General features: G+C 38.7%; 1 protein-coding gene across 3 annotated transcripts in view; it reads left to right on the top strand.

Moving 5' to 3' along the window:
* The window catches only part of hdac7a (histone deacetylase 7a), a 111558-nt gene that overhangs the window by 70424 nt on the left and 15189 nt on the right, over positions 1-25945 (top strand). For all 3 annotated transcript variants that reach the window (XM_079848571.1, XM_079848570.1, XM_079848572.1), the window contains exons 3-16: positions 2089-2267; positions 2794-2881; positions 7899-8019; positions 8111-8214; positions 10924-11046; positions 12049-12158; positions 13992-14093; positions 15417-15579; positions 16673-16845; positions 17963-18145; positions 19213-19429; positions 19518-19651; positions 20951-21071; positions 21293-21342. In XM_079848571.1, the coding sequence (XP_079704697.1) occupies positions 2089-2267; positions 2794-2881; positions 7899-8019; positions 8111-8214; positions 10924-11046; positions 12049-12158; positions 13992-14093; positions 15417-15579; positions 16673-16845; positions 17963-18145; positions 19213-19429; positions 19518-19651; positions 20951-21071; positions 21293-21342 (1868 nt within the window). The remainder of the gene's footprint in view (positions 1-2088; positions 2268-2793; positions 2882-7898; positions 8020-8110; positions 8215-10923; positions 11047-12048; positions 12159-13991; positions 14094-15416; positions 15580-16672; positions 16846-17962; positions 18146-19212; positions 19430-19517; positions 19652-20950; positions 21072-21292; positions 21343-25945) is intronic.

Raw genomic sequence — 25945 nt, 5'->3', positions numbered from 1 at the left:
TGTGTGTGTGTGTGTGTATATATATATATATATATATATATACTTTGTCAGAACAAGATGGCAGTGTACCTTCTCTTTATTACCATCACAAAAATACAGCAAGGGTTTTAAACTCTACTTCCAGAAAATGAAGAACTATAAATACTGTGGTAATCCGCCACGTTTCTCACTTGCACGCCTCAAACGCGTAAACATCGGGGCTTAAATAAAATCCTGAGCTTCCCAGTCGTATTTACAACTTTGTGGTGGCGTTCATGTGCGTTCAACTCTTAAATACGATCTTTTTTATATGACTTGAACGCACCAATAGAGCATCATAGTTCGAAATCAAGGACTACAAACTGTGCTGTCAAAATTAAAGTCCCGCTATCGTCTCGTCAGCAGAAAAACTCACATGCGATGTTTTTCAGATTCCTCCTCTTGCATAACACAGCATCTCAGAGGTACATATTGTTCCTCACCGGTTGAAGTCATTCGTGAGTCATTTTCCACGCTGCTCATTGGTCTGCTGTAGAAAGCCTTTTTGTTGGGAGATTTGTGTCAGAATAAAGGTGACAAAGCAGTCACAATTCACACACAGGAACACAATAGTAAATGTGCTATGGGGCGGAAAAAAAGGCATGAGTCACAATTTCTGAGGCACAAGATCTTGCGGGTGTGGAAATAAGTGGGAAAGAGTTGGGAAATACTGAAAGCTCTATGGCTGAAGTGCTTGTTTAACTCTTCAGATCAGAAACCTGTCGAGCGCATTCATAAACGTGCTCTGGTTTTACCTGGGCAAGATGCCAGAGCTGCATGAGTGACATCAGTGCTGTGGTAGCCCAGATATGCAGCAACCTACATGCACACGGATGGTTTTTGTGAGTGTGTTTGTGATTTTCCTGTCTGCTCGCTGTAAGGGTGAGGCATTGCGTCCCATTGAGTCACTGGTACCATGCAAATATTCTTAAAGCTGCATGCAAAAGTTATGGAAATCAGGCCGACTTTTTATCTCTGTGGAATGAGCCGTAAGGGGAACATGCACTCGCACTAATACACACACATCTCTACCTCTCTCTCTCTCTCTCTCTCTCTCTCTCTCTCTCTCTCTCTCTCTCTCTCTCTCTCTCTCTCTCTCTCTCTCTCTCTCTCTCTCTCTACCTCTCTCTCTCTCTCTTTCTTCTCTTCTCTTTTTCTGCATTTTCATCTTCTTCCCTTTCCCACCAATGGAAATGTCCTTTGATAGAGCATGAATTATTATTATTATTATTATTATTATTAAATCAAAATGATGGAGGGTGACGGGGGCTAGTTATGATGCGATGACCTCAATAACTGTATTGATATTTTACATTTTATGAAATCTGTGAAAAACATTTTACAAAAAAGAGGCCTGTTTTAAAACCATTTACATGTTTGCATTGTGTGACATTTTTTTTTTTTATGATCATTTAAACAGAACATTAAACCATTGTATTACTGATAAATATATGTGTGTTACTTTATTTTGTTTTGCCTTAATGTCACAAAAATATTAAAATAACCGAATGAGAATTATAGTGAATTAGAAGACACGCATATTAAAAAAGTATAAAAAAAACTAAAAGCAAAATAATGGGAATGAGAATTTTGTGTGATGTGCTTAATTGTCATGAAAATATTGTCACAACGCAAATAATAAGCGTCCTAAAATATACTTATACTGACAATAAAGACATTTATAATGTTTCCAAAAGAGTCTGTTTTATATAAATACTGTTCTTTTGAACTTTCTATTCACCAAAGTATCGTGAAAAATCGTTCAGTTTTCACAAAAATATTAATCTGCACAAATATTTTCAACACTAATACGATAATAAGCAGAAATGTTTCTTGATCATCAAATCATCATATTAGAATGATTTCTGGAGGATCATGTGACACTGAAGTAATGATGCTGAAAATTCAGCTTTGATCACAGGAATAAATATCATTTTACAACATAATATTTTAAATTTTAACAATATTTATCTTACGTTTCTCCTATTCATGTAGGTCTTTCGTCATAATAGTACGTTTTTAAAAACATTATAATAATAAATGTGTGTGTGTGTGTTTCTGTCCATCCAGAAGAGTCACTGTCTCCTCCCACGGGCCCCGTCCCCATGGACCTGCGTGTAGGCGAGCGTCTGGTGCGTCCAGGTTCGGACACGGCCTTCCTGTCCCCTCTGCACCCCCCTCTGCTGATCGGCCCCTTCAGTGCGCAGCACTGTTCCCAGTACAGCCAGTCGCAGCTGCAGCATATACAGGTACAGTACATGTGACACAAGATACCTCTGAGACCACTGCCGTACAATGCCTTCAGTTAAATCCAGTCATACACTGATTTAAATAGCGCCTCCCTTAATGTGGTTTAGTCTATTATGACACATTCCTGTCACAATCGACATTCTTGTTGGTGCTGGAACATAATTATCATCAACCAGTCATTTCAAGTTAGGGCTGGAGGGACTTTGTTACTTTGCAGACCTTTTTCATGCTAAACAGCAACATTACACACTAAAGGAAGTTGAACATGTAAAAGCATAAAAGTTACCCTTTAAAACAGAATATGATGCTTTCTAAAATATTTACTCTTGTACCTTTTTCACAAAACAGAAAACAGAATTAATTTCTGTATAAATAGTAGCTGAAACTATTGACAATTCATGTACAAATAGATTAAGTACTCTACTTTGAATAAGTCCCAATGTATGTACTTACTGGGCACTTAATGAACTTGATAAGCTAGTTAGCATTGTTATGTATAATTATGATGTTATTCTCTTTTTGTAGCAGTATAATATGGAGCAGCATCTACGAGACCAAGAACAAGCGAAACAACAGCTACAGCAACTCAAACACAAGGACAAGAGTCAACAGAGTGAGTGACACACACAGACTTACTGTGTACTTACTTAGCAACACTGCTTTATAACAATGGGACTACACATATTATGCTAGGCTAGTGTTGGAGTTACGTTGATTAGTATGGCAGAAAGTGTTTATGTTTTTCACTATGAGTTTTTGAAGTTCATGTCATTTCATGAATGAGATGCCTTTAAAATGAAGCACTCAAATGTGACTTATGTGCATCTTTAGCCTCAAGAAAGTGTTTAGTTTGTCAAAGTCCTTCAGGTAAGAAGTATCTAAGAGGTAATAGTAGCTTGTGTTCAGCCACTAATGCCTAGATGTCTGGAGGGATAAGACCATTGAAAAGAGAACCAGTATGATATATTTTGATCAACGTGACATAAGCAATTGGTAATGTGGGAAAAAGCAGACAATTGTACATATCAATCACATGAGTGGAATGTACCAAACATTGGCGAATGGCAAGTGACTAGATGATGTCGAGGTTGAACGAACAGTTTTGAGATATTCCGTTTTGATTTGAGAAATGTTTCAAAGTCACTGAGAAATGCTGTATTATGTTACGCCATTGCCCTCTTTAATAATACCTCAACTGAAACAGGGTCACGGCTGCTTCAGGAAATGGCTCTGAGAGTAAAAACAAAACTTTGTGGTTGAAAACACATGGGAGGAGTTTCGTCTCCTCTGAACATGGGAACCCTGTTGTTCTATAAAGGTGATTTACTGTCACACTGCTGCTGGTGACCTGCCAGTTACAGCAATTACAGATCGTGCAATACCATCCAGTACCAGACCATACCAGTCCATGCCAGTCCATGCCATCCAGTGCTAGATCATACCAGACCATACAGTACCAGACCATCCAGTACCAGACATTACAGTACCAGATCATAACATACCATACCAGACCATGCCATCCAGTGCTAGATCATACCAGACCATACAGTACCAGACCATACCAGTCCATGCCATCCAGTGCTAGATCATACCAGACCATACCAGACCATCCAGTACCAGACCATCCAGTACCAGACCATCCAGTACCAGACCATCCAGTACCAGACCATACAGTACCAGATCATAACATACCATCCAGTACCAGACCATATCAGTCCATGCCATCCAGTGCTACATCATACCAGACCATACCAGACCATACAGTACCAGATCATAACATACCATACCAGACCATGCCATCCAGTACTAGATCATACCAGACCATGCCGTACAGTACCAAACCATGCCATATCAAACCAGACCATTATAGTACCAGACCATTACAGTACCATATCATACCAGACCATTATAGTACCAGACCATTACAGTACCAGATCATACCAGACCATTACACTACCAGATCATGCCATCCAATACTAGATCATACCAGACCATACAGTACCAGACCATTACAGTACCAGACCATGCCATCCAGTACCAGATCATAACATACCATACCAGACCATGCCATATCATACCAGACCATTACAGTACCAGACCATTACAGTACCAGACCATGCCATCCAGTACTAGATCATACCAGACCATGCCATACAGTACCAGATCATGCCATATCATACAGTACCAGACCATTACAGTACCAGACCATGCCATCCAGTACTAGATCATACCAGACCATGCCATACACTACCAGATCATGTCATATCATACAGTACCAGACCATACAGTACCAGAGCAGACCATACAGTACCATGGTGCTTTTTGTTAGACGGGTACATTAATAGATGGACGGTAATACTATAACACTTAACTGAATAGTGACCATATTTACATGTTACTCCAAGTTATTAAAAGTGTAACTCCACGCCTGGTCAGAGCCTGACTCCACCCACTGGCAATATTTGCATGCTGGAACAGTGGGCAGAGCCCAGCGGAGACAGAGGGGACGACCTGAGGGCGGGGCTGAGCGGGGGGGAGTGCACCTGAGATCCGCAGTGACGGATTGATTGACACATAGGGTCACATATGAGTAGCAAGGGGGTAATCCAGCATCCAGAAAGCGTACCTTCTATGGGGGCATCCATTGGCTAACAAGCCATCACCTGCTGTTAGCATTCCATTGACTCCCATTCATTTTGGTGTCACTTTGACAGCGAATAACTTTACATCTGAGGCGTTTAAAAACTCCATTTGTCCATTGTTTATTTCTAAAGAAACACGACAATGTATAAAAGGCTCCATTACCTTGTATCTTACATTATGGCCCCGTAGAAGCCGTTTTTGTAAAAATAGGCTAACGATTGCATCATAATCACGTGACTCTCTGTCGCACAGTAGAGAGATTACCGTATGGACAGGAGGAGAAGCTCGCGGGCAATCGGGGGACGTGGAGGCATAAAGTCCGATAAAGTCAAGAATAGTCAAAAGTTTCTCCTGCTCCAGCTCATGGACAGCTCCTACTCACTCTCTCCGTCTCTGCAAGATTGGGAAGGGAATGATTCAGATTTCTCTTGGCACAGCTACTAGAAGACAGACGGGTTGCTCACGTCACATCTACGTCGTCCAGCTCAGTTTGAGTCTGCGCAGTCGCTCAGCCATCAGGAAGTGAGTGCTTCTGATTGACTTCACTGGTCTCCGTCGAAGTCTATGGGGTCGCTGTGTCCATTTCTTTTACTGTCTATGATGGGTAGTGAGCCGTTGGCAGAGCCTGCTTACGTCACGCGGGGAAACAACGTCCAATAGGAAAATTCAACTGCAGTGGCCACCGTTCAACTCAAGACGTTTTTACAGCATATACTGTAGAATTAAAATACTTCATACCCAAATGTCAAAACATTTACTCGAATCAATGACCCGCACTAATAAAGCCCCAGTCTTACAGATCATTAACTAAAAAAAGTTGTTTTAGGGTTTACTGACCCTAAATTAAATATTACCATGGCAGATGGATGGATGGACTCCTCATGGATGGAGGGATGTATAGACAAAAAGGGGGAGAAATAGATAGACAGAAAGAGAGACAGACAAACGGATAGATAGATAGATAGATAGATAGATAGATAGATAGATAGATAGATAGATAGATAGATAGATAGATAGATAGATAGATAGATAGATAGACACTAGATAGATAGATAGATGAATAATGGATTGATAGATAGATGAATAGACGGATGGATGGATGGACTCCTCATGGATGGAGGGATGTATAGACAGAAAGGAGGAGAAATAGATAGACAGAAAGAGAGACAGACAAACGGATAGATAGATAGATAGATAGATAGATAGATAGATAGATAGATAGATAGATAGATAGATAGATAGATAGATGAATGAATAATGGATGGATGAATAGACAAATAGACGGATGGATGGATGGATGGATTGATAGATAGATGAATAGACGGATGGATGGATGGATGGATAGACAAATAGACGGATGGATGGATGGATGGATGGATGGATGGATAGACAGATAGATAGTGTTAACATGTTCATCAGGGGTTTTGCACTTTTGCCTTCTGTGTGTCAGTAATATCTGTGTGTGTGTAGTGTGAGTGTGTGTGAGTTTGTGTGTGTGTGTGAGTGTGTGTGTGTGTGTGGTAGAATTACTCCATTGTAATCATGACAGTCTCCAGTCTGTGTCATGCTGCAGCGCTTGGTCACCCAGGCAAAACATTAATACCACTTTTATTGTTGTTTATTTTTCATTGAATGAGAGCATTCATTTTCCTTTTGAGTCACGGTACACTGTTAGAGTTGAACAACTTCTGGAGTGTGAAACCTACTAACAGCAGGTTTGCTGATAAACTGTGCATTAAGCAGAAAATGATTTGTTGTAACACCCAAAACTGTTCTTGTAAAGTCTACTGTCTCAAAACACGTTTCTGCATATCCTGCAGTCGGTCTCAGTCAGAGGTGTGTCGGCGTCACACAGGTGTCTCTCGCTCATTATAAATCATTGCAACTGGAGGCTTTTATCACAGTTGATAAGATTGTTGTGAGAGAAAGTAGCTGCAGAGAAGTAAAATTAAATTGAGTTGTGCAAACATTAACCGTGTCAATATTGACCATATTGGTCCGAGCCACTATGACGTGGCCGCCCTGGAAGGACAGGGAGGCACTGAGTCAACACACAGTTTCCTTCCCTCGACCCCGGAGCAACCTCGGACACACAGCTGAACCACGCTCACAGAAACAGCGCTCGCAGTTTTGTGTGGGAGGAAACTGGCATTTTAAAACGGTTCAGTGACTAGTTTTGACTTATTTAAATAATAATAATAATAATGGCCTAGTCCAGAGCCAACTAAACTCAATAAACTAAACTAAAATACTGTATATTAAATAAAATATGAAGTAAAATAAAATATAGAATAAAGAAATAAAATTAAATTAAAAATAATAAAACAAGATTAATAAAAATAAATTGATAAAAGAAAAGATTAATTAATTAATTAATTAATGCAGAGTAAATTATTATTATAATTAATTATTACTTTTAAAGTATAAAGTTAAAATAAAGAGTTAAAATAAAATTAAGCAATACATTCGATTAAAATAGTATTCCTGGGACTCTTTGGGATGATTTCATTGGCTTGATTGAGGGCAACATTCTCTAAAAATATTCATTTAAATATTAGTAAAAAATAAATGTCCTTACTTTAGTTACATAAAATGACCTAGTCCAGGGCAAACTAAACTATACTAACACACTAACTAACTAACTAAAGGAATAAAATAAAGACTTGTAAAAAATGAATACAATAAAAATAAAAATGCAATTAAAACAGTAAACCTGAGACTCATAAACAGACTTTGCATTGCCGCTTTTCAAGAAAAAAGTGGTTTGGCATGATTTCATTGGCTGGTTGAATTGATTGAGGGATAAACTCTCTAAAAGTGTTAAACTAAATTATATTTCAATAATAATAAAACAAATTAAATAAATAAACACCTGACAAATGTCTGACACTCAAAATCTTTTTTTTTTTTTTTTTTGCAATGCAGCTTTGTTCAAACCAATTGAGTGAAACATTGTCATTTCATTGGCTGTTTGTATTGATTGACAGGTGCTGTGGCCAGTGCGTTGGTGAAGCAGAAACTGGCGCAAGTGATCCTGAAGAAACAGAAGCAAGCGGTCCTGGAGAGGACGAACTCCAACCCCCTGAGCCCCGCATCGGTGGCCTACCGGTTAGAAGCGACTCTCGTTGCCGCCCACAGCTGTTGAAGTGCGCATGTGCACAGATCCATGTGCTTATTTTCATCTTTTGTGTTCTGACAGGGAGTTGGTTCCAGATCCCAGCGCTCCCCTACAGCCGCTCCTGCCCTCCTCCAAACCAACTCTCATAGAAGGATCCGACGAGCCGACGAACCTGAGACGGGCACGTACGTCACCCTCCAACATACACATACACATGAGAGCTCATTCATCAAAGCATGACATCACCATCTACATACAGATCACACACACACACACACACCTGGGAGCAGGAGGCAGGGCTGGTCGTTCAGCAGGTGTGTGTGTGTGGAAGCATTCCAGCGCCGCTGCCTTGATCAAACACACTCCCGGCGCCTCACTCTGCCTGCAGGCAGCACGCTGTTAACAAGGCCTTGCTTAGCCTTCTCATTTACCTCTGAAAGACGAGAACACTCCCGTCAGCCGCTCATTATGTCATAATAACTATGACTGGACGTTCAGTAAAGCCCAAAGTATACTTGTTTTTTTTACGCATGCTCTAGCCTAGCGTATGCTCCGTTCTCCATTTGATAGCGTGCACAAATGATGCATTATCAGCTGTAATTAAAATGTTTATCGCACTGAATATTCGTCTTGTTGTGAACAGGCCTGAGGTATTATGCCGCGTTCCAGGCAACCTGTAACCCGTGTTTTTCCAACTCGTAACTGGGAGTACATCGATCTAGTACGAGTTCACGGGTGGGAAATCACGGGTTTGACTGCCGTTCCAGTGCACTTTCACGGGTATAAGGTTGGAAAAACACGGGTTACAGGTTGCCTGGAACGCGGCATTACACTCAGAACACGTTAGTAACCGCATAGTATCACCTGGCAACCAATCACAACAACCTTCCACTGGAAAACACCACTCACATTTTCTTTAGAAAATCTAAAAGTAAAATTGTGACTATCATTCAGTTTTCAGTGTAGAACAGAACATTTTGCAGAAGTTTTCAAGTAGTCCTTGAGAGAGTTTCCAAACACTTGACATGTCCACTTCATATCAGTTCGGTCCCGTCTGTCAGGATCGCTTTGTGCTCGACAGTCAAACATTTAACATGATAACCACAAGATGCTGCGCAGAACAATGTCATTTACTGGTGAAGTTGAGTAAGTCCAGCTGTGGAGTTACGGTTTTCAACATGTCCTCTGCCAGAACTTAAGGCTGATGATGGTGTAAGTGTGTTTTTAAAACGACTAAAACAATTAGTGGGAAGTAGAGAAGATATTTCGGAACCTTTGTCTTTTCTGAACCAGCAAACAAAAGCATTGAGCTGTAACTGTGTGATCAAAGGAAGTAGATGCTACATTTGCATATAAAATGGTTATAGGTCAATAGGGATGTGCAAAACTACCTCTAAATCGAAAATCAACCAATTGGTGGGTCATTTGAATGAGTAGTGGACTAGTTAGTCTTAAAGGGATAGTTCACCCAAGATATTTCTAATAAAATCTGAAAGATTTGTGTTCCTACATTTATGGGGTCTATCCCTCTAAAACTGACTCTTCAAAAAGTCCATAAAGTGATCGCAAGTAATCCATATCAATCAAGCGGTTTAATCCAAGTCTTCTGAATCCATTTATATGATGAAAAGATTTAATTTAGGCTTTTGTTCACATATTCATCAATGCACATTAGGGCTTTGACTTTTGCCCAAAAATTATATTCAAAGTTTGTTTGTTTATTAATATTAATATTCGAATATATTTGAATATTTATTAATAATATTTTGACCATTAAAATGCCTTCAGTAAGACCTATATTGGTATCAAACTTAAGTTGTATATGTTCTGTCCACCAGAGGGCAGTGTATCAGCCAATGTCAATAGGCAGGCAATGATGTTTTCAGAAGAAAAACACACTGTCACGACTGTTTTTTTTAATTAAAAAATGGACTTACTCGTGATTTTTCCCTGTTTCTTTGGGAGCCCAAAGTAGCGCCACACGTTGCTTTTCAAATTGTCAGGAGTGTAGATTTCGAACTCCTCGTCAGGCGTGGTTGTTGTAGGCGTTGGCGCGGCCATTGTTTTGGTATACAAAATAGGACGATGACCAATAATAGCCTTGCTAATGAGCTCGCGATTCACAACTTCACCAGGCGTGAAAAAGCCTCGGAATCTGAATTGAAAACAACGTTTACAAGCAAACACATTTACAAAAAATAATGCCCATAACAGGTTCGAATATTAAAGGATGCCTAATATTCGTTCGAATGTCATTATATTATATTTGAATAACGAAGTCCTAACGCTCATACATAGAGCACATCAAATATAGTAAACCAAAGGTTCAAATGTGCTTGCTTGACGCGTCAGTAGAAATCTCATTGGTTCTCGCACGATTAAAGTCCTGAGTCGTTTCATGAGATAAACAGATGCTAACTGACGCAGCTATAGCATGCTATACTCGCTAGTCAGTTGTTGCGCAACTAGTTACCCAACCTGACCCGTGATAAATGTCAAGTTTTCTTATTTGGCTAATTTGCGTCGACTCTCAAACAATCTACTTTAAATCTCATGTGTTGCCAGGCAGTTTTTATAACCCACAGGTTATCTGTGAACACATTGCTGGTTGTTTGTCGTGGTTACGCAGCTTTATTTGATGGTGCTGTATATGCTCATGTATACGCCGGGATGTTATTTGTCGTCATAAAGTGCTACTTTTAAACAGCGCAGTGATGACACAACACATTGTCCCTCAAAGTAAAAGAAAAATCATGTTTATTGAACAAACAAACAGCAATTGACCCTGCAGAAGTACAGCAGATGAGCAAGTTGACAGATTACTATACGACCCAAAGTTTGTCATCCTTTTTGGTAATGCTATTGTTTTTCGTTTTGTTCTTTCTTGTTCGCAGGGTCAGAGCCCAACCTGAAGGTGAAGCATAAGTTAAAGAAGCACCTGAACACCCGGAAGAGTCCGCTGACCCGCAAAGAGAGCGCGCCGCCCACCATCAAGCACCGCGGTCCTGATGCTCTGGGTAACTAGACCACCCTGTTCTCATGTAGACCTGTAACATCGATGCATAGTTATATTCATATTTCTTCACCAGACCAGGACTTATTTCTCAACACTCAGGTCACTTATTCACAACTCTTCACACAGTTCTCACAGCTTGGCACAGTAGTTCATTTCACATTCAAAATGCACTAAAACTACCAAAACACTTCATTCATGTCTCAAATCAACTCATTCTTCCATAAAGGTTTTCACCCAACAAACACAGTTTTGCAGCTGACCTTATTTCATATGCGTTTGTAGGAGTTTCCCTTTCAGACGCAAAATGTGAGTGAAGAGTATTTAAAGTCCCCCTGTGATGAAAATCAAGCTTTTAATGTTGTTTATGTCTATGTGGTGTTTTTAATATGCTTTAAGACAAACCATGTGTAAATTCATAAGTCGACAGCATTGCTGAGTATTTCCTCCTTAAAACTGCAGTGAACCAAAGACAGTCTCAAAAACACAGTTTGAAATCGCTGGTGTTTCTGACGTCACAAACTACCTTGTAACCAATCAGATCAACGTGAGTGGATCTCTGAGCTGCTGTGAGTGAGTGGAGGCGGGGCTCATACGCATTTCATAGATCCGCGTATACTAAATGAGGCAAGGGTGTAGAGTTACATTCAAGCTATTTCAAGGCATGAAGAAGGAAAAAAACTTTAAATTGGTGATCAAAGATGCGTTTTAAGGGATAAAATGGGTGACTACAGGGGGACTTTAAATGAATTAAGTACACAGTAGTGAATTTACTGGTATTTGCGCCAATATTTACTGCCCCAAATAGCACGTCTACCCATATTGCGCTTGACGTGACATTGGATTTGCGCATTGTCAGTAGATCACGCTTTTATGGGATTGACCTCTAACGCTAATTTGCCCAGTTTAGTAAATCTGGCCCTGAGACTGTTGTTCTGCTCAGTGTGTGAAGAGTTGAAAAAGTGACTGAAGTGAAACTTGTAACGCATGTGTGTGTTCCTCTCAGACTCGTCCCCCAGCAGCAGTAGCACCCCAGTGTCGGGCTGCAGCTCTCCGAACGACAGCCTGCCCAACGAGAACGGAGCGCTGCCCGCTGCCGCCAGCCTGTGCCATGAGGTAACACTCCCCAAACACACTCCTCAGCACAGCTTCTCAGGTGCTTCTCGGCTCCCTTATAATGGGACGTCCTGGTAATGCAATTGCAGATCCAGACAATTATGGAAAATGACTCATTATGTAATAATGCAGTCAGTTTAAGTGAAGTCAGCTTCTCCCTTTTTCAAAAATACAATCTGTTGCAGAGGACAAACTCCCAGCCGAACACACACACACACCCACGCACACCGAGGCATGATGGGACAGTTCTTTAATATTGCTGTGGTGGGAGTTGTTTGTGCTCGACAGGGCTTGTTTCAGGAGGCTTGCGCCCCCCTTTGGCATAATGACATGTTTTAAACAAAGACACTGGAGAAGGACAGCTGCAGGCAGCTGCCAGGACACCCAATCTCCCGTTTCCATCCACAGCCTCCTCCTCGCTTTATTACTCCACGCTCCTCCATTTTTGGGCTTGCATAAATGCAGGAGTCTCTGATGGGTCGCACACGGGAACCCCGTCCGCTCGCACGCAAGAGCTGATCACACACAGACCGGCACGCAGACTTTCTGTTATATTTGCCCAATGGACATTTTTTTAGCTTTATGACAGCATTTTTCATCGAAGTATCATTAATACTTCATTTGCATTTATTAATTGAAAAACATTCTCAAGTGAAATATCATTTTTGGCTGATAATTCTAAAACAAATCAACATCAAATATAAAGGTAGCTGTAATTTATATGCACAAATAATGCTTTAAAAATATATCATAAAATAAATATAGAAAAATATATATTATAAAACATGCACGAAAAATCCTTTGCTGCAATAAATAAAAAAAATATAATAAAATAATATAAAAAAATATATCATAGAATGTTATATACACAAAGAATCCTTTGGAAAAAAAAATGAAATAAATATGTGAAAATATAGATTATAAAACATGATATGAACGAATAATGGTTTGCTACAATAAATAAAAAAAATACGATAAAAGAAATGTATAAACATTATAAAACATGATATGCATGAATAATGCTTTGCTATAATACATGTATATGTATTATGTATTAAATAAATATATAATAAATTATATTATAAAACATGGATGAATAATTCTTTGCTACAATAAATGTAAAAATATATATAATAAAATAAATATATAATCAATTATATTATCAAACATTATATAGATGAATAATGCTTCACTACAATAAATTTAAAAATATATAATCAAATAAATATATAATAAATTATATTGTAAAACATATGGATTAATAATGCTTTGCTACAATAAATGTAAAAATATATATTCAAAAATAAATATACAAAAATATATATTATAAAACATGAATGAATAAAGCTTTGCTACAATACGTGTACAAATATATAATAAAATAAAAAATATATATTATAAAACATATGCACGAATAATGTTTCCCTAGAATAAATTTAAAAAATATATATTATAAAACAAATATATAAAAATGTATATTATAAATGTTTAATAATAATTGAATACAAAAATATGTTAGATTATATTAATCTCTACTGTCCACTTCCCGGCTGAATGAAATCACTGATGCAAGTGTTTGAGTTTGCATTAAGTGTGTACAGAGCTGATTTTAGTTTTTATTTTGTTCATAATAAACACCAACATATGAGCAGCTTTGTGTCCTGAGGCGTGTGACAGGTCACTGTGGTGTCTGTCTAGAGAAGTCCATCACTAGGTCTAAAAGAGAATATATCACATGGCAGATAACATGATATATCAGTTCATTTTGTGTTATTTTCCTCCCTGATAGCGGTTTAATCCCTGTCCTTCGGTGTGTGTGTGTGTGTGTTTCAGGCTCAGAGGCTGCTGTTGCAGGACGGGTCTCTCGCTCACTTCACAGTGCAGAATCCGTCCAGTCTGCCCACCATCACGCTAGGCCTCCCCGCCAACACCAAGGTATCGCAACCGCCATCATTCAACCCTGAATCCGGCATGAAAGTGTGCCTTTCACCTTTCATTTCATTCAGAATATACATTTGAAGTACACATTCAATACAATCAAGCACACTTTTTTCACAAGAATTTAATACCCAAATTACATGTTTGAAAAACATAACATGCATTACTTTTCTGTTTATAAAACGATTCGAATATGGATAATTTCGGTCTTAGATGGTTAGAAGTCAATACAGCATTCCAGCCTTGTTGAATATGAAATTGAAAATTGCAATGCGATGACTAAACTACATTGCTCCCATTATAACCAACTAAGCTGTCAACACTGCAAACTGCACAACATCTGTACAGGGGTGTAGGCTAGCTGTCATGCTAACAGTGCCAGGGAAAACTCACGTCAACATTAAAAACACCACTTTCAATTTTAAAATCGCCCACAAATGAGCGTGAGCCTCGGCCAGCTAACATGAGAGCAAGTGAAATAAAAGTAACGAACGTGTTGCTTTCCATATAAAAGTAATGAATTTACGCATTTAGCTTCGACATCGAGTGTTTACACAAAACAGGGCCAAAGTTGTTTATTGAACGAAATTTCATTTTGATGGTTTCGTGCTCTTGGCACCCAATAATTCTCCACATGAAACTCATATTTAATGTATTCTGGTTCATATTTTCATTTAGTTTTTTAGTAAAAAAAAAAAAAGACCAGACCTGAGACCCATTCAGAACCACTGTAATGTTGTTAAATATACAGTCAAACCAAAATTTATTCAGACACCTTCAACATTTCTCACATTATCAGTTTATTCACTATAGTTTAGAAAATGGTAATAAAATATGACAAGAACTATCAAATCAGTTGATGTTTCACTGGTTTTGTCCATCCTTCTGTTAGACTGTCTCACAGATGAATTATGTTGAATATCTGTCAGCTGTTAAATTTAACTACACAATTAGATAATATCAATTCAAGTGAATTACCAAGCAATGCTTATTTTTGTTCAGTCTGTGGTGTAAAAAGGTCGCATTAGCAATTAAAGAAAAAACACTTTCAGGTCAGGTCAAAGCATCTGAATCATTTTTGTAAAAATAGTGTTACTGGTAGTCACTGTATGAAGTATTTCTGGGTATAATATGTCACAGTTTATTTTGCAATCCTCACTTACATAAATGAACTATAGTGTCCTGCTCATACTAGTAAAAAAATGTAAAACATTTAATCTGGTGAATAATTTTTGGTTTGACTCTGGTTCCTCATCCGCTGTTCTGAGGCTGAACTCAAAGCTAGTATCATGTTGTAAAGCGCTGGCCGTGTGTCTGCAGGCGGAGAGCGAGTTGGGTTCACTGAAACTGGGTCGTGTGCCCATGGGACCGGGCGCTTCTCCGCTGCTGGTTCCTCTGGGTATGGAAGAGCAGACGGGACAGCTCATGCAGCCCGTCCTCATCCTGGAGCCCTCTGGACTCGTGCACGCCCCGATGCTGGCCGGTAAGATCTGCAGGATCAGCCTGAGGAAATACCACTCAACAACTATCAGCTTGATGTGTGCGCCATCTAGTGGTCACTCCTTGACATGACAGGGAAGAGCTGTTGGGAAAAATATGCCAGTTACAAAATATTTTTTAAAATATAAATGACTAAGGTTTTTTTATTTAAAAAAAATATTTTTTTTATTGGATTTATTGTATATTTATAATTATTATTTATATTGATAGTGAGACATTACTATTATTTATTTTATTTTATTTTATTTTATTTTATTTTATTTTATTTTATTTTATTTTATTTGGTGCGTTAGCAAGCAAGCACTGGACATGCATTAATTCAGCAAGAATACATTAAATTGGTCAAATAGGACAATAAATACATTTATAATGTTACAAAAGATTTCTATTTCAAATACATACTGTTCTTTTGATCCATTTATCCAAGAATCCTGAAAAATTATCACTTTTTCCACAAAAATATGAAGCAGCACAACTGCTTTCAGCATTGATACTAATAATAATGAATGTTTCTTGAGCATCAAATCCTCATATTAGAATGATTTCTGAGGGATCATGTGACACTGAAGACTGAAGTAATGATGCTGAAAATTTGATAGATAATAATATTTCACAATATTACTGTATTTACTGTATTAATGCAGTTTTAGTGAGCATAAGATACTTCAGTCAAAACCATGAAAAAATCTTGTTTTTTTCCCCAAACTTTTGAATGGTAGTGTATATTATAATAATATTTTTCATAGATTATTCTATTAATCAGATTTTAACAATCTTAGTTATTTCTTATTTTTAAGTAAACAAAAACCTAAATATGAAAAAATGCTCTAAAAACAAAATCCAACCTCAAAAATATAAACATGTATTACAAATCTGTATTTTTTGTGTTTATAATTCAACCGCTGTGTTCACAGAGTTCATGATGATATGCTAAAATTGTTATATTTAAGCCATCGTGGATCGTTTTATGTGTTTATTTTCTACTTTCGTGTGATCTGTGGCATGATATTTTGACATCTAGCTTGAATATTATGCTTTCATCTGCTGAAATTGTAAGCAGACTTGCCTGTGATCAGTTCCAGGTCTGGGTCCGGTTCCTCTGCAGTTCAGCGCGTCTGGTCCTCATAAGCCTCTGAGCCGCACGCGCTCGGAGCCGCTGCCCCAGAGTCCCCGGGCCCTTCACCCGCACCTGCTCCAGCACAGCGCTCAGCTCCTCGAGAGACTCAAACAGCAGACGCACCTGGGCAAGGTACTGACCTCACTCAAATCTGAGTTATTTTCTGATTTCAATGGTCCACTTGAGACATTCTGCTAACTATAAGTTATTTTGCACCTACGTGTCAACTCTCATTAGAGTATTAGTGGACTGTTAGGATTCAGGTTAGTAAGTACTTGACTAATTTAAAGACTTTGGGCCCCATCATACACCCAGCGTATTGCGTCGCCAGGCGCGACACAAGTGTGTTTTGCTAGTTTCAGCCTGACGCAGTTATCATTTTAAAGTCCTGAGTCACGCTGTTTAAATAGCAAATGCATTTGCGCCCATCTGTTCGCCCATGGGCTGCTGGTCTGAAAACGAGGTGTGTTCAGGCCAATTGTTGGCGCGTTGCTATTTTGAGGAAACTGAAATAGACTTTAAATAACCAAAAAAATATTGCGCTATTGACTTTAGACCAGGTTCCAGTTGGTCAATGGTGCAATATTTTATTTTTTTGCATTAGTAATGTGCGCCTATAGGCCGGTCCACAACGCGTGCACACTCTGCTTATTACACACTCTGCTTATTACACACACAGGGATGCGCAGCCGCACACAAACTAGCCAAATATTAAAAATAAAAGGATTACAATGTAAAAGATTATTATTGTGTACATACAGATATGGTGAATCCGGCTTGTCCCGTAGATGGTTTGCTTGGGAACTTTAACCCCGCGCACGAACAGATCCGTTTCCTCTCTGGAGAAGCGTTCAGTTTTTTCGCTTACAAATCCCGCCATGTAAATAGTGAATCCGCCATGGCGCGAGCGCAACTGGCTTTTAAAGGGAATGGGAGATGAGACTCTGATTGGTTTATTACACGTTACGCCCAAAACACACCCATTACTCATTAAGAGAATAGGGACAACCCTTTTAGACCATGCGCCGGGAGCGCCGACCATTTATCCCGTCGTGAAACTAGCAAAAGGGGATTCAGACACGCACTAAGTGAGCTTGCGCCCGGAGCTTTAGATCATGCGCTTAGATCCTTAATATAGGGCCCTTAACCTTATTGTAAAGTGATACCAAATGAAGTATACAGCATTGTTGTACTGTATACTACAGCATACTATACTAAATGACATCAAAAGGATGTGTGTGTCCTCCAGCTCATGTCGAAGTCCAGCGAGAAGCCTCGTCTGCGGCAGATCCCGTCGGAGGACATGGACTCGGAGGAGGGGGGGCCGTCAGCGGGGGACGCCCATCAGGGCCGGATCAGGGCCGAGTCACAGCGAGAGATGGAGAACCAGGAGGAGCACATCAACCTGCAGCACACACTCATTCTCAACCAGGTCAGAACCAGAGTACGCCACACAAGCTGTAAATGTTATTGCAAAATAATTTGTTTTACATGTGAGGTGGAAGCCAAAACTAAAAAATGAAGAAAATTGAAGAAATATTCCAATGATTGTTAATCGGTGAATTTCACAAAAACACATCTGAGTAAAAAAGTCTTTGTTTTTTAAATACGCTAATACTCACCAAGACTTATTTTAACAATATTATGAAATATTATTACAATTTAACATTTTAAAATACTGTTTTCTATGTGAATATATCATAAAATGTCATTTATTCCTGTGATCGAAGCTGAATTTTCAGCATCATTACTCCAGTCTTCAGAGTCACATGATCCTTCAGAAGTCATTCTGATATGATTTGATGCTCAAGAAACATTTTTATTATTATTAATGTTAAAAAAAGTTGTGCTACTTCATATTTTTGTGGAAACCATGATAAAAAATCAGGATTCTCTGATGAATAGAAAAAGTTAGAAAAAATAGAAATCTTTTATAATGTTATAACTGCATTTACTGCATCCTTGCTCAATAACAGTATTCATTTCTTAAAAAAAAGAAAATCTTGACTGTTGAATGTGAATGTGTCTTTTGTTGTCCTGACTGTTTTATGCTTTGTGTCTTTTAATATAACTTCAAAACTTAAAAAAAGATTGTTTTAACACTGACATTATTTTTATGTCAATTAAGCAAATTTTTCTCCCCATCTCTCAATCACTGTAATGTTTCAATGTTTTATTTTTGAGTTTGTTTGACATTCTCATTATTATCCATAACATTATCATTACTGTGATACAATAAAAAAGCAGTACAACAATTTACCATGAGGTACATTTATTTTAAGTTATAGCTACTTCTTTTTATATTTTTAAAATTTAAATTTTAATTTACACCGTCTATCATGAGGTACAAATACCATTAATGTCATATATCATCATTTTTTCATACTTCCCCAACAGAATATTATATTTTATTACAGACATTTATCTCAGATGCATTTAGAGAAGCACTTCCCAGCAATGCATGCAAACATGTTTTGATTAAAGCGCTTTCTTTTGCAGTCGCGTCTGTGGGAAACGCAAAAACAACTCCAGCAACTGCGCAGACAGACGGCCCACATGGAGACGCTGACGGTACCCATGATGCTCGGCGGCATGCACCGGCCACTGTCCCGCACGCAGTCGTCTCCCGCCTCCACCTCGCTGACGCTGCCGGACAAAACCTTGCCTCTGACCTCGACCACAGAGCCGTCCCAGAGCCAACCGCGCTTCACCACGGGTACAGCGCCTGCGCCAAACACCCCTCACTCCTCACTCTTCAGTCCTCGCTGACTCAAACCTCAATGCCTTCATGTGTGTGTGTGTAGGTCTGGTGTACGACTCCCAGATGCTGAAGCACCAGTGCACGTGCGGAGACAACAGCAGCCACCCGGAGCATGCTGGGAGAATCCAGAGCATCTGGTCCCGCCTGCAGGAGAGGGGCCTCAGGGGCCAGTGCGAGGTATTCACAGTTCCTCTCCTTTCCTAAAGGGGGCGCTGACTAATCTGTCCTATTATTCTAGCATGATATTTGCTTCAACTCATCCACATTAAAGGGACGGTTCAACCCAAAATGGACAGTCTCACATCATTCCTTTATCCTCGTGTGGTTCTTTTCTTCTGGAGGACACTAGAGACACATTTATAGACCTCTTCAATATTCTGTAAAGCTCCAGGAAGCATCATAAAAGCAGCCTTTGTGACGCATCCTAGCCTTCTGGAGCTACATGATTGATTCATGTGAGGAACAGACTGAAGTTTAAGCTGCTATTCGGAAAACAGGCCTGAATGATTCGTTCACAAATCGAGTGTCCTCCCTCGAAATCAGCTCCCCAAGCCTAGCGATCCGATTGGCTCAGTGAACTGGTTTCACAGACAGGGTTTAGATTAAGCCAGGATTAGTCCTTAGTTAAAGTAGGACATTTAAGTGGCTTTTATTAACATGCCTTAGAAAAAAACATTACCTGTGTGCATCTTGAGACAAAACAATGGCACTGACATATTTTAAGATATGCTTTCAGTTATAACTACTCAAACATGCATTTTTAGTCTGGGACTAGACTTAAGCCTCGTCTGTGAAACCGGGGGAAGAATATTCTAAGAAATCATTCTCCGAAAGTTACAACCCCCTCCAACTTGTCTTAAATCCCCAAAGCAAAGTCATTTCAATAGTTTGTTGGGCTGTTTCAAATATTAAGCATTATAACCGAAATTACACTGTGCATTAAAAAAGCAGCGCAATGAAAATACTTTGATGTTTATTATGGTAAACTGTAGTGTTTTTTGTCATTTGATCAGCGAGTCTTTCATACACCTCACCGAGAACCTCCATACAATCAGATAAAACCAAAACCAAAGTCATTTACTTCTTAAGAAAATAATAAGATGATCTTCAGAAAATATTTGAGAACTCGAATGGCATTCTTACAAACTTCTTAGAATTTATCTTCAGGCATTCTCAAGAAAGATTTCGTGAGTCCGACCCCTGGTCACAACAGCTCAAAATATTCACTAAATAATGGCTTTTCTTCAACTTTTGAATGACTTTTGACCACACTTGTTTGTCCTTTTCGAAGCGTCAGTCCTCATTCACATTCATTATACTGATAAGAGTTTGAAAGAATTGAAAAAAAGGAGGGAAATTCACCAAAACATCCAGAAACCGCCCTGCTTTTAATAACTCCAGTGTCACCACTGCTGACCCCATGTTTGCAGCATGAAAAGTCTCTCATCATCTTTGATGTGTTTGCTTCCTCCTCAGAGTATTCGAGGAAGAAAGGCCACCCTAGAAGAGTTACAGTCTGTCCACACGGAGCGGCACGTCCTGCTGTACGGCACCAATCCACTCAACCGCCTCAAACTGGACAATCGCAAACTGGCCGGTAACACATCATCATCATACACACACACACACATGATTCGGATCTTATAGACATGAGTCAGCTACAGTTTGGCCAGCGCAACACCCCATTTTTCAAAGCAAAGACACACAGGCACGCCAACACGAATATGAGCGACTTTCAAAATGACTAAAGGGTTGGAAATGTCAAACGTCGACTGCGAGAATGACAGTTAATCTGCTTGACGTCACTGTGTCCAACAGGCATACTGTCACAGCGGATGTTCGTCATGCTGCCCTGTGGGGGAGTCGGGGTAAGTGAAAACACACACACACACACACACTTCAACTTGGTCATAAACCTTCAAGAAACTTGTTTTGATCGTAAATTAAGTAGAGATGCGTGATATGATGCTGGCCATTATATTATTTGTTGGTAACTGGGAAAATTGTATTATTATTATTGAAATGGAAAATGGAGTACTCTCAGCAGAGAGTATTTGCAACATACAGTAAGGCAGTATTTGTGTACATAAAAGCATGACCCGGAAAAATATGATGTTTTTAGCCAAGTTAGCATGTCATGTTGCTCTTTGAGGGTTATTTAAAGATCCACGTGTCGTCTTACGCTGTGTTTGGGCTCGTTTTAATCGGAATCATCTGCTGTAAGTGAACATAGACAGTAACACTTTATTTCGATGGTCCACTTTAGACATTCTGCTAACTACAAGTAACTTTGCAACTACATGTCAACTAACAGTCATTAGAGTATTAGTAGGCTGTCTGCTTAATATACGCTTTATTGTGATGGTCCTCCAACAGACAATATACTGACTATAAGTGGCTTTGCAACTACGTCAACTTATTCTGCTAACCCTTACTCTAAATTATGTTTTACTAGTTTTTATTACATCATTATCAACCTTATAATGCAAAAACATTGTTTGTTAGCGGATATCGTCATCTGCCCAGAAATTCTATTTCTAGAATGGCGAACACATATTCACTATTAACTACGACTTTTGCCTCAATAAACTCCTGATTAATAGTTAGTAAGGTATTTTTGTAGTATTTAAGTTTAGGTATTGGGTGGATTAAGGGATGTTGAATATGGTCATGCAGAATAAGGCATTAATATGTGCTTTATAAGTACTAATAAACAGACAATATTCTAGTAATATGCTTGCTAATAGGCAAATAGTTAAAAGTGAGAAATGAACGGGTTAGTTCACCCAAAAATTAAAATTCTGCCATCGTTTACTCACCCTCATGTCAGTTTAAACCAATAATACTTTGTTCTTTTTTGAAACACAAATTAAGATATTTTGGTCACACTTTAGTTTAGGGTCCAATTCTCACTATTAACAAAATATTAACTACGACTTTTGCCTCAATAAACTCCTAATTCCTGTTTATTAATAGTTAGTTTAGGTATTTGTTTAGGTTGTTAAGTTTAGGTATTGGGTGATTAAGGGATGTTGAATATGATCATGCAGAATAAGGCATTAATATGTGTTTTATAAGTACTCATAAACAGCCAATATCCTAGTAATATACATGCTAATAAGAGACTAGTTAATAGTGAGAATTGTACCCTAAACTAAAATGTTACCAGATATTTTTAATATCGTCGTCTTATTTTTGTCCATCTATTGAAAGTCCACACAACCAAAACTTTAACGGATCACAAAATACCAAAAGGCATTGCAAGCGTAATCCTCAACAGAACTTGCCCAATGCGTGGGTACAAAACTCATTGGTTTTTGCATGTCAAGCAATCACATTTTAACTGCCGTTGTCATGTTGGTCAATTTTTTAAATGTGAATAAAAGCCTAAATTCAATCTGTTCATCATATAAATGGATCGTGTCTCTTCAGAAGGCTTGTATTAAACCACTAGAATCATCTGGATTACTTCTACGATCTCTTTATGGACTTTTTGAAGCATCAGTTTTGGTGGAATGGATTTTGTAAATGGAGGGACAGAAATCTCTGAGCTTTCATTAAAAATATCTTCGTTTGTGTTCGGAAGATGAACAAGTCTTATGGGTTTGAGGGTGACATGAGGGCGAGTAAATGATGACAGAATTTTCATTTTTTGGTGAAGTTAAGTCAGGGGCGTCCAAACTCGGTCCTGGTTAGGGTCAGGCCGCTGTCCTGCAGAGTTTAGCTGCAACTTGCCTCAACACACCAGCCTGGAAGTTTCCAGTATGCTCAATTAGACCTTGATTAACTGGTTCAGGTGTGTTTAATTGGGGTTGGAGGACTGTGGCCCTCCAGGAGCAGGATTGGACAGCCCTGCCATAGAGATATTTGAGATATTAGGTATAAATGCAGTGCTTATGACGAGTGCCACTACAGTTCCTCGATGCAGACTTTTGCCGAGCCCCCAGTGACGCTCCACAGAAACCACTGGCTGACAGACTATACAGCATGTGTGGACTTTGCATACGAGGTCCTGCCAGTCCATTTAACTACAAGTCAGAGAGCACTGATCCCAGCACTGTCGACACGGGCAGCACCCCTGCTGAAAATTTGGAGAAAATGTTGAAAACTTCACTCCGCCGATCAAGCCCAGAGCAGGTCCATGTGGATTGATTGGAACAATATGTGCCATGAAGGATAAAAGAAATTCCAGCCCTCTCATTGTTCACAGTGCCAAACCACAAGCAATGCAAGTTCTGCAAAAAAAAAAAAAAAAAAAAAAAAAGAGGATGAGGGAAAATGAAAGAGAAAAGAGAGAAGGAAGATGTGGGGAGCAGGGCAACAAACAAAAGGGAGAGAGGGGAATGTATAACCTCATTCTTTCTTCTCATGGCCACCCCGTACTCTCATGCCCCTTATGAATGTGGTTTTATAGATTAATTTAATGATGGTCTCTCTTCTCTTACTAGTGCCTTTTACTGAAGCAACCATCACTATTACTACCACTCATACTTAGAGTGAGGGGCTTGTTCAAAGCAACGTTTATGCTACGGACATGAACTATACCTTGAATTGATCAGATTTATGATTTTCACTTGGACAATAAAATCCTACAGACTTACATGGAAGGAGGGACCTGATGCAAAATGTCACATGCTGCATTTACTACAAGGCCTAATGCACAGATCCGATGACTGATTTCCTTTATATTAATTGCACAAATGGCTTCAAGTAAACAGTTTAAATGGCGCTCATTGGTTTGTGCGGATATCAGTGTGTGAACCTGTGGAGCATGTGGTTTTCCATTTAGATTATAAACAGGCTGTATGACTACGAGGACGGGTTATGATTAGTGGTCGACCGATAATCGGCTTGACCGATATCATCAGCTGATATTTCAATTTTTGTAAGCGATATCAGCTGATTGTCAGCTGATATTTCAATACATTTTGTAAGCGGGACTTTTGGCTGTCAGTCGGGACACGAGCGAGTGGCTTTAAACCCTTGATTTCAAACTATGCTGCACTCTATCCTGTTGGTCGCTTTGTCATACTCATTTCTTATTCAATAGCTATGTTTCCATCCACACGTTTTTATCCGAATTAAGTGATATCGAATGAAAATGCCTTATGGAAACAGTAAAATTCGATTGAATTTCATGAATATCGACTCAAATGAAATACGTTCGGTCTCATCGGATTTGATCTTGATCGATATACGGCTTATGCGATAAACGCTGATGGAAACGTTATTTGCCGAATAAATAATGAATTGCATTTTGTCTAGCAAAACTTTGTTCGCAAATGTTTGCTTGAATGTTGTGCGATTCAGTGCGAAAATGAATTGAAACAATGTCTCAAATCAATTCGATATATCAATTTGATCGCAAAACAGCATGTGACGTCATTACGCACAGGTTTTTATTCGCTTTAAAGCCGTTGGATGGAAACACACTTTCACCAGCTTTATTCGCATGAGTTTTTTTACCGAACTTCAGATAATTCGATTGACTAGTGGATGGAAACTTAGCTAATGTGTACTGTATGTGAAGTTAGTGCTACCTGGTCTTTATTTAAGAAAATATGATTCCCAGTGAACGCAGATTACTGTTGCTTCTGTTTATTCGTGTTCGTCAGCAACTTATTTATTTGTGAAACTTACTAAATGGTTACAGAATGAAGAAGTATAAATGTGTTTATAATACAGATTTATTTTTATGAAGTCGATTGATTGTCTATGGAAGCTTCTTTCCGCCACAGAATAAAAAATAATAAAGGTGATTGCGACTTTTTATCTCTCAATTCTGACCTTTTTTCTCGCAATTGCGAGTTTACATCTCGCAGTTCTGACTTTAGAACATGCAATTGCGAGTTAGAAAGTCAGAATTGTGAGATATAAACTTGCAATTCTGTGAAAAAAGGTCAGAATTGAGAGATAAAAAGTCACAATCAACTTTTTTATTTTTTATTTTAGTCTTTTTCCTTCAGAATTGGACTTTATTACTCTAAATTCTGAGTCAGAATTGTGAGTTATAAAGACAGAATTGTGAAATATAAACTCACAATTGCGAGAAAAAAATCATGAGATTGTGAAATTGTGAGATAAAAAGTCGAAATTATCTTATAAATTGTTTTATTCCGTGGCAGAAACAAGCTTCCATAGTTGTCAGTTGATTCATTTATCAAATTTATTTCTAATTATTTTAGTAAATATTATGTAAAATAAAACGTGTGTCTGAAGGTTTTGCACAGACAAGAACTGGCTGAACGACTATGGTTGATCTGGCTCAAAATATCACATTTTAGGCATTTTTCATCCTCCAATATGATAATACGTGTAATCTGCAAGCCGGTGCAGTGATGAGAGACCGTGTTTATGGCAATATGGAGACCACACAAAGAATATTTAAACATACCATTAGTATGACACATAACAGGAAATCTATTTATAGTGTCGGTCATTCTAGCCGCTTTCTTTTAGTGTATTCTTGAA

The sequence above is a fragment of the Squalius cephalus genome, assembly GCF_949319135.1.
Source record: "Squalius cephalus genome assembly, chromosome: 18".
Lineage (NCBI taxonomy): Eukaryota > Metazoa > Chordata > Actinopteri > Cypriniformes > Leuciscidae > Squalius > Squalius cephalus.
Note: the sequence above shows the minus strand (reverse complement) of the source record. Positions and strands in the feature narration are given on the sequence as shown.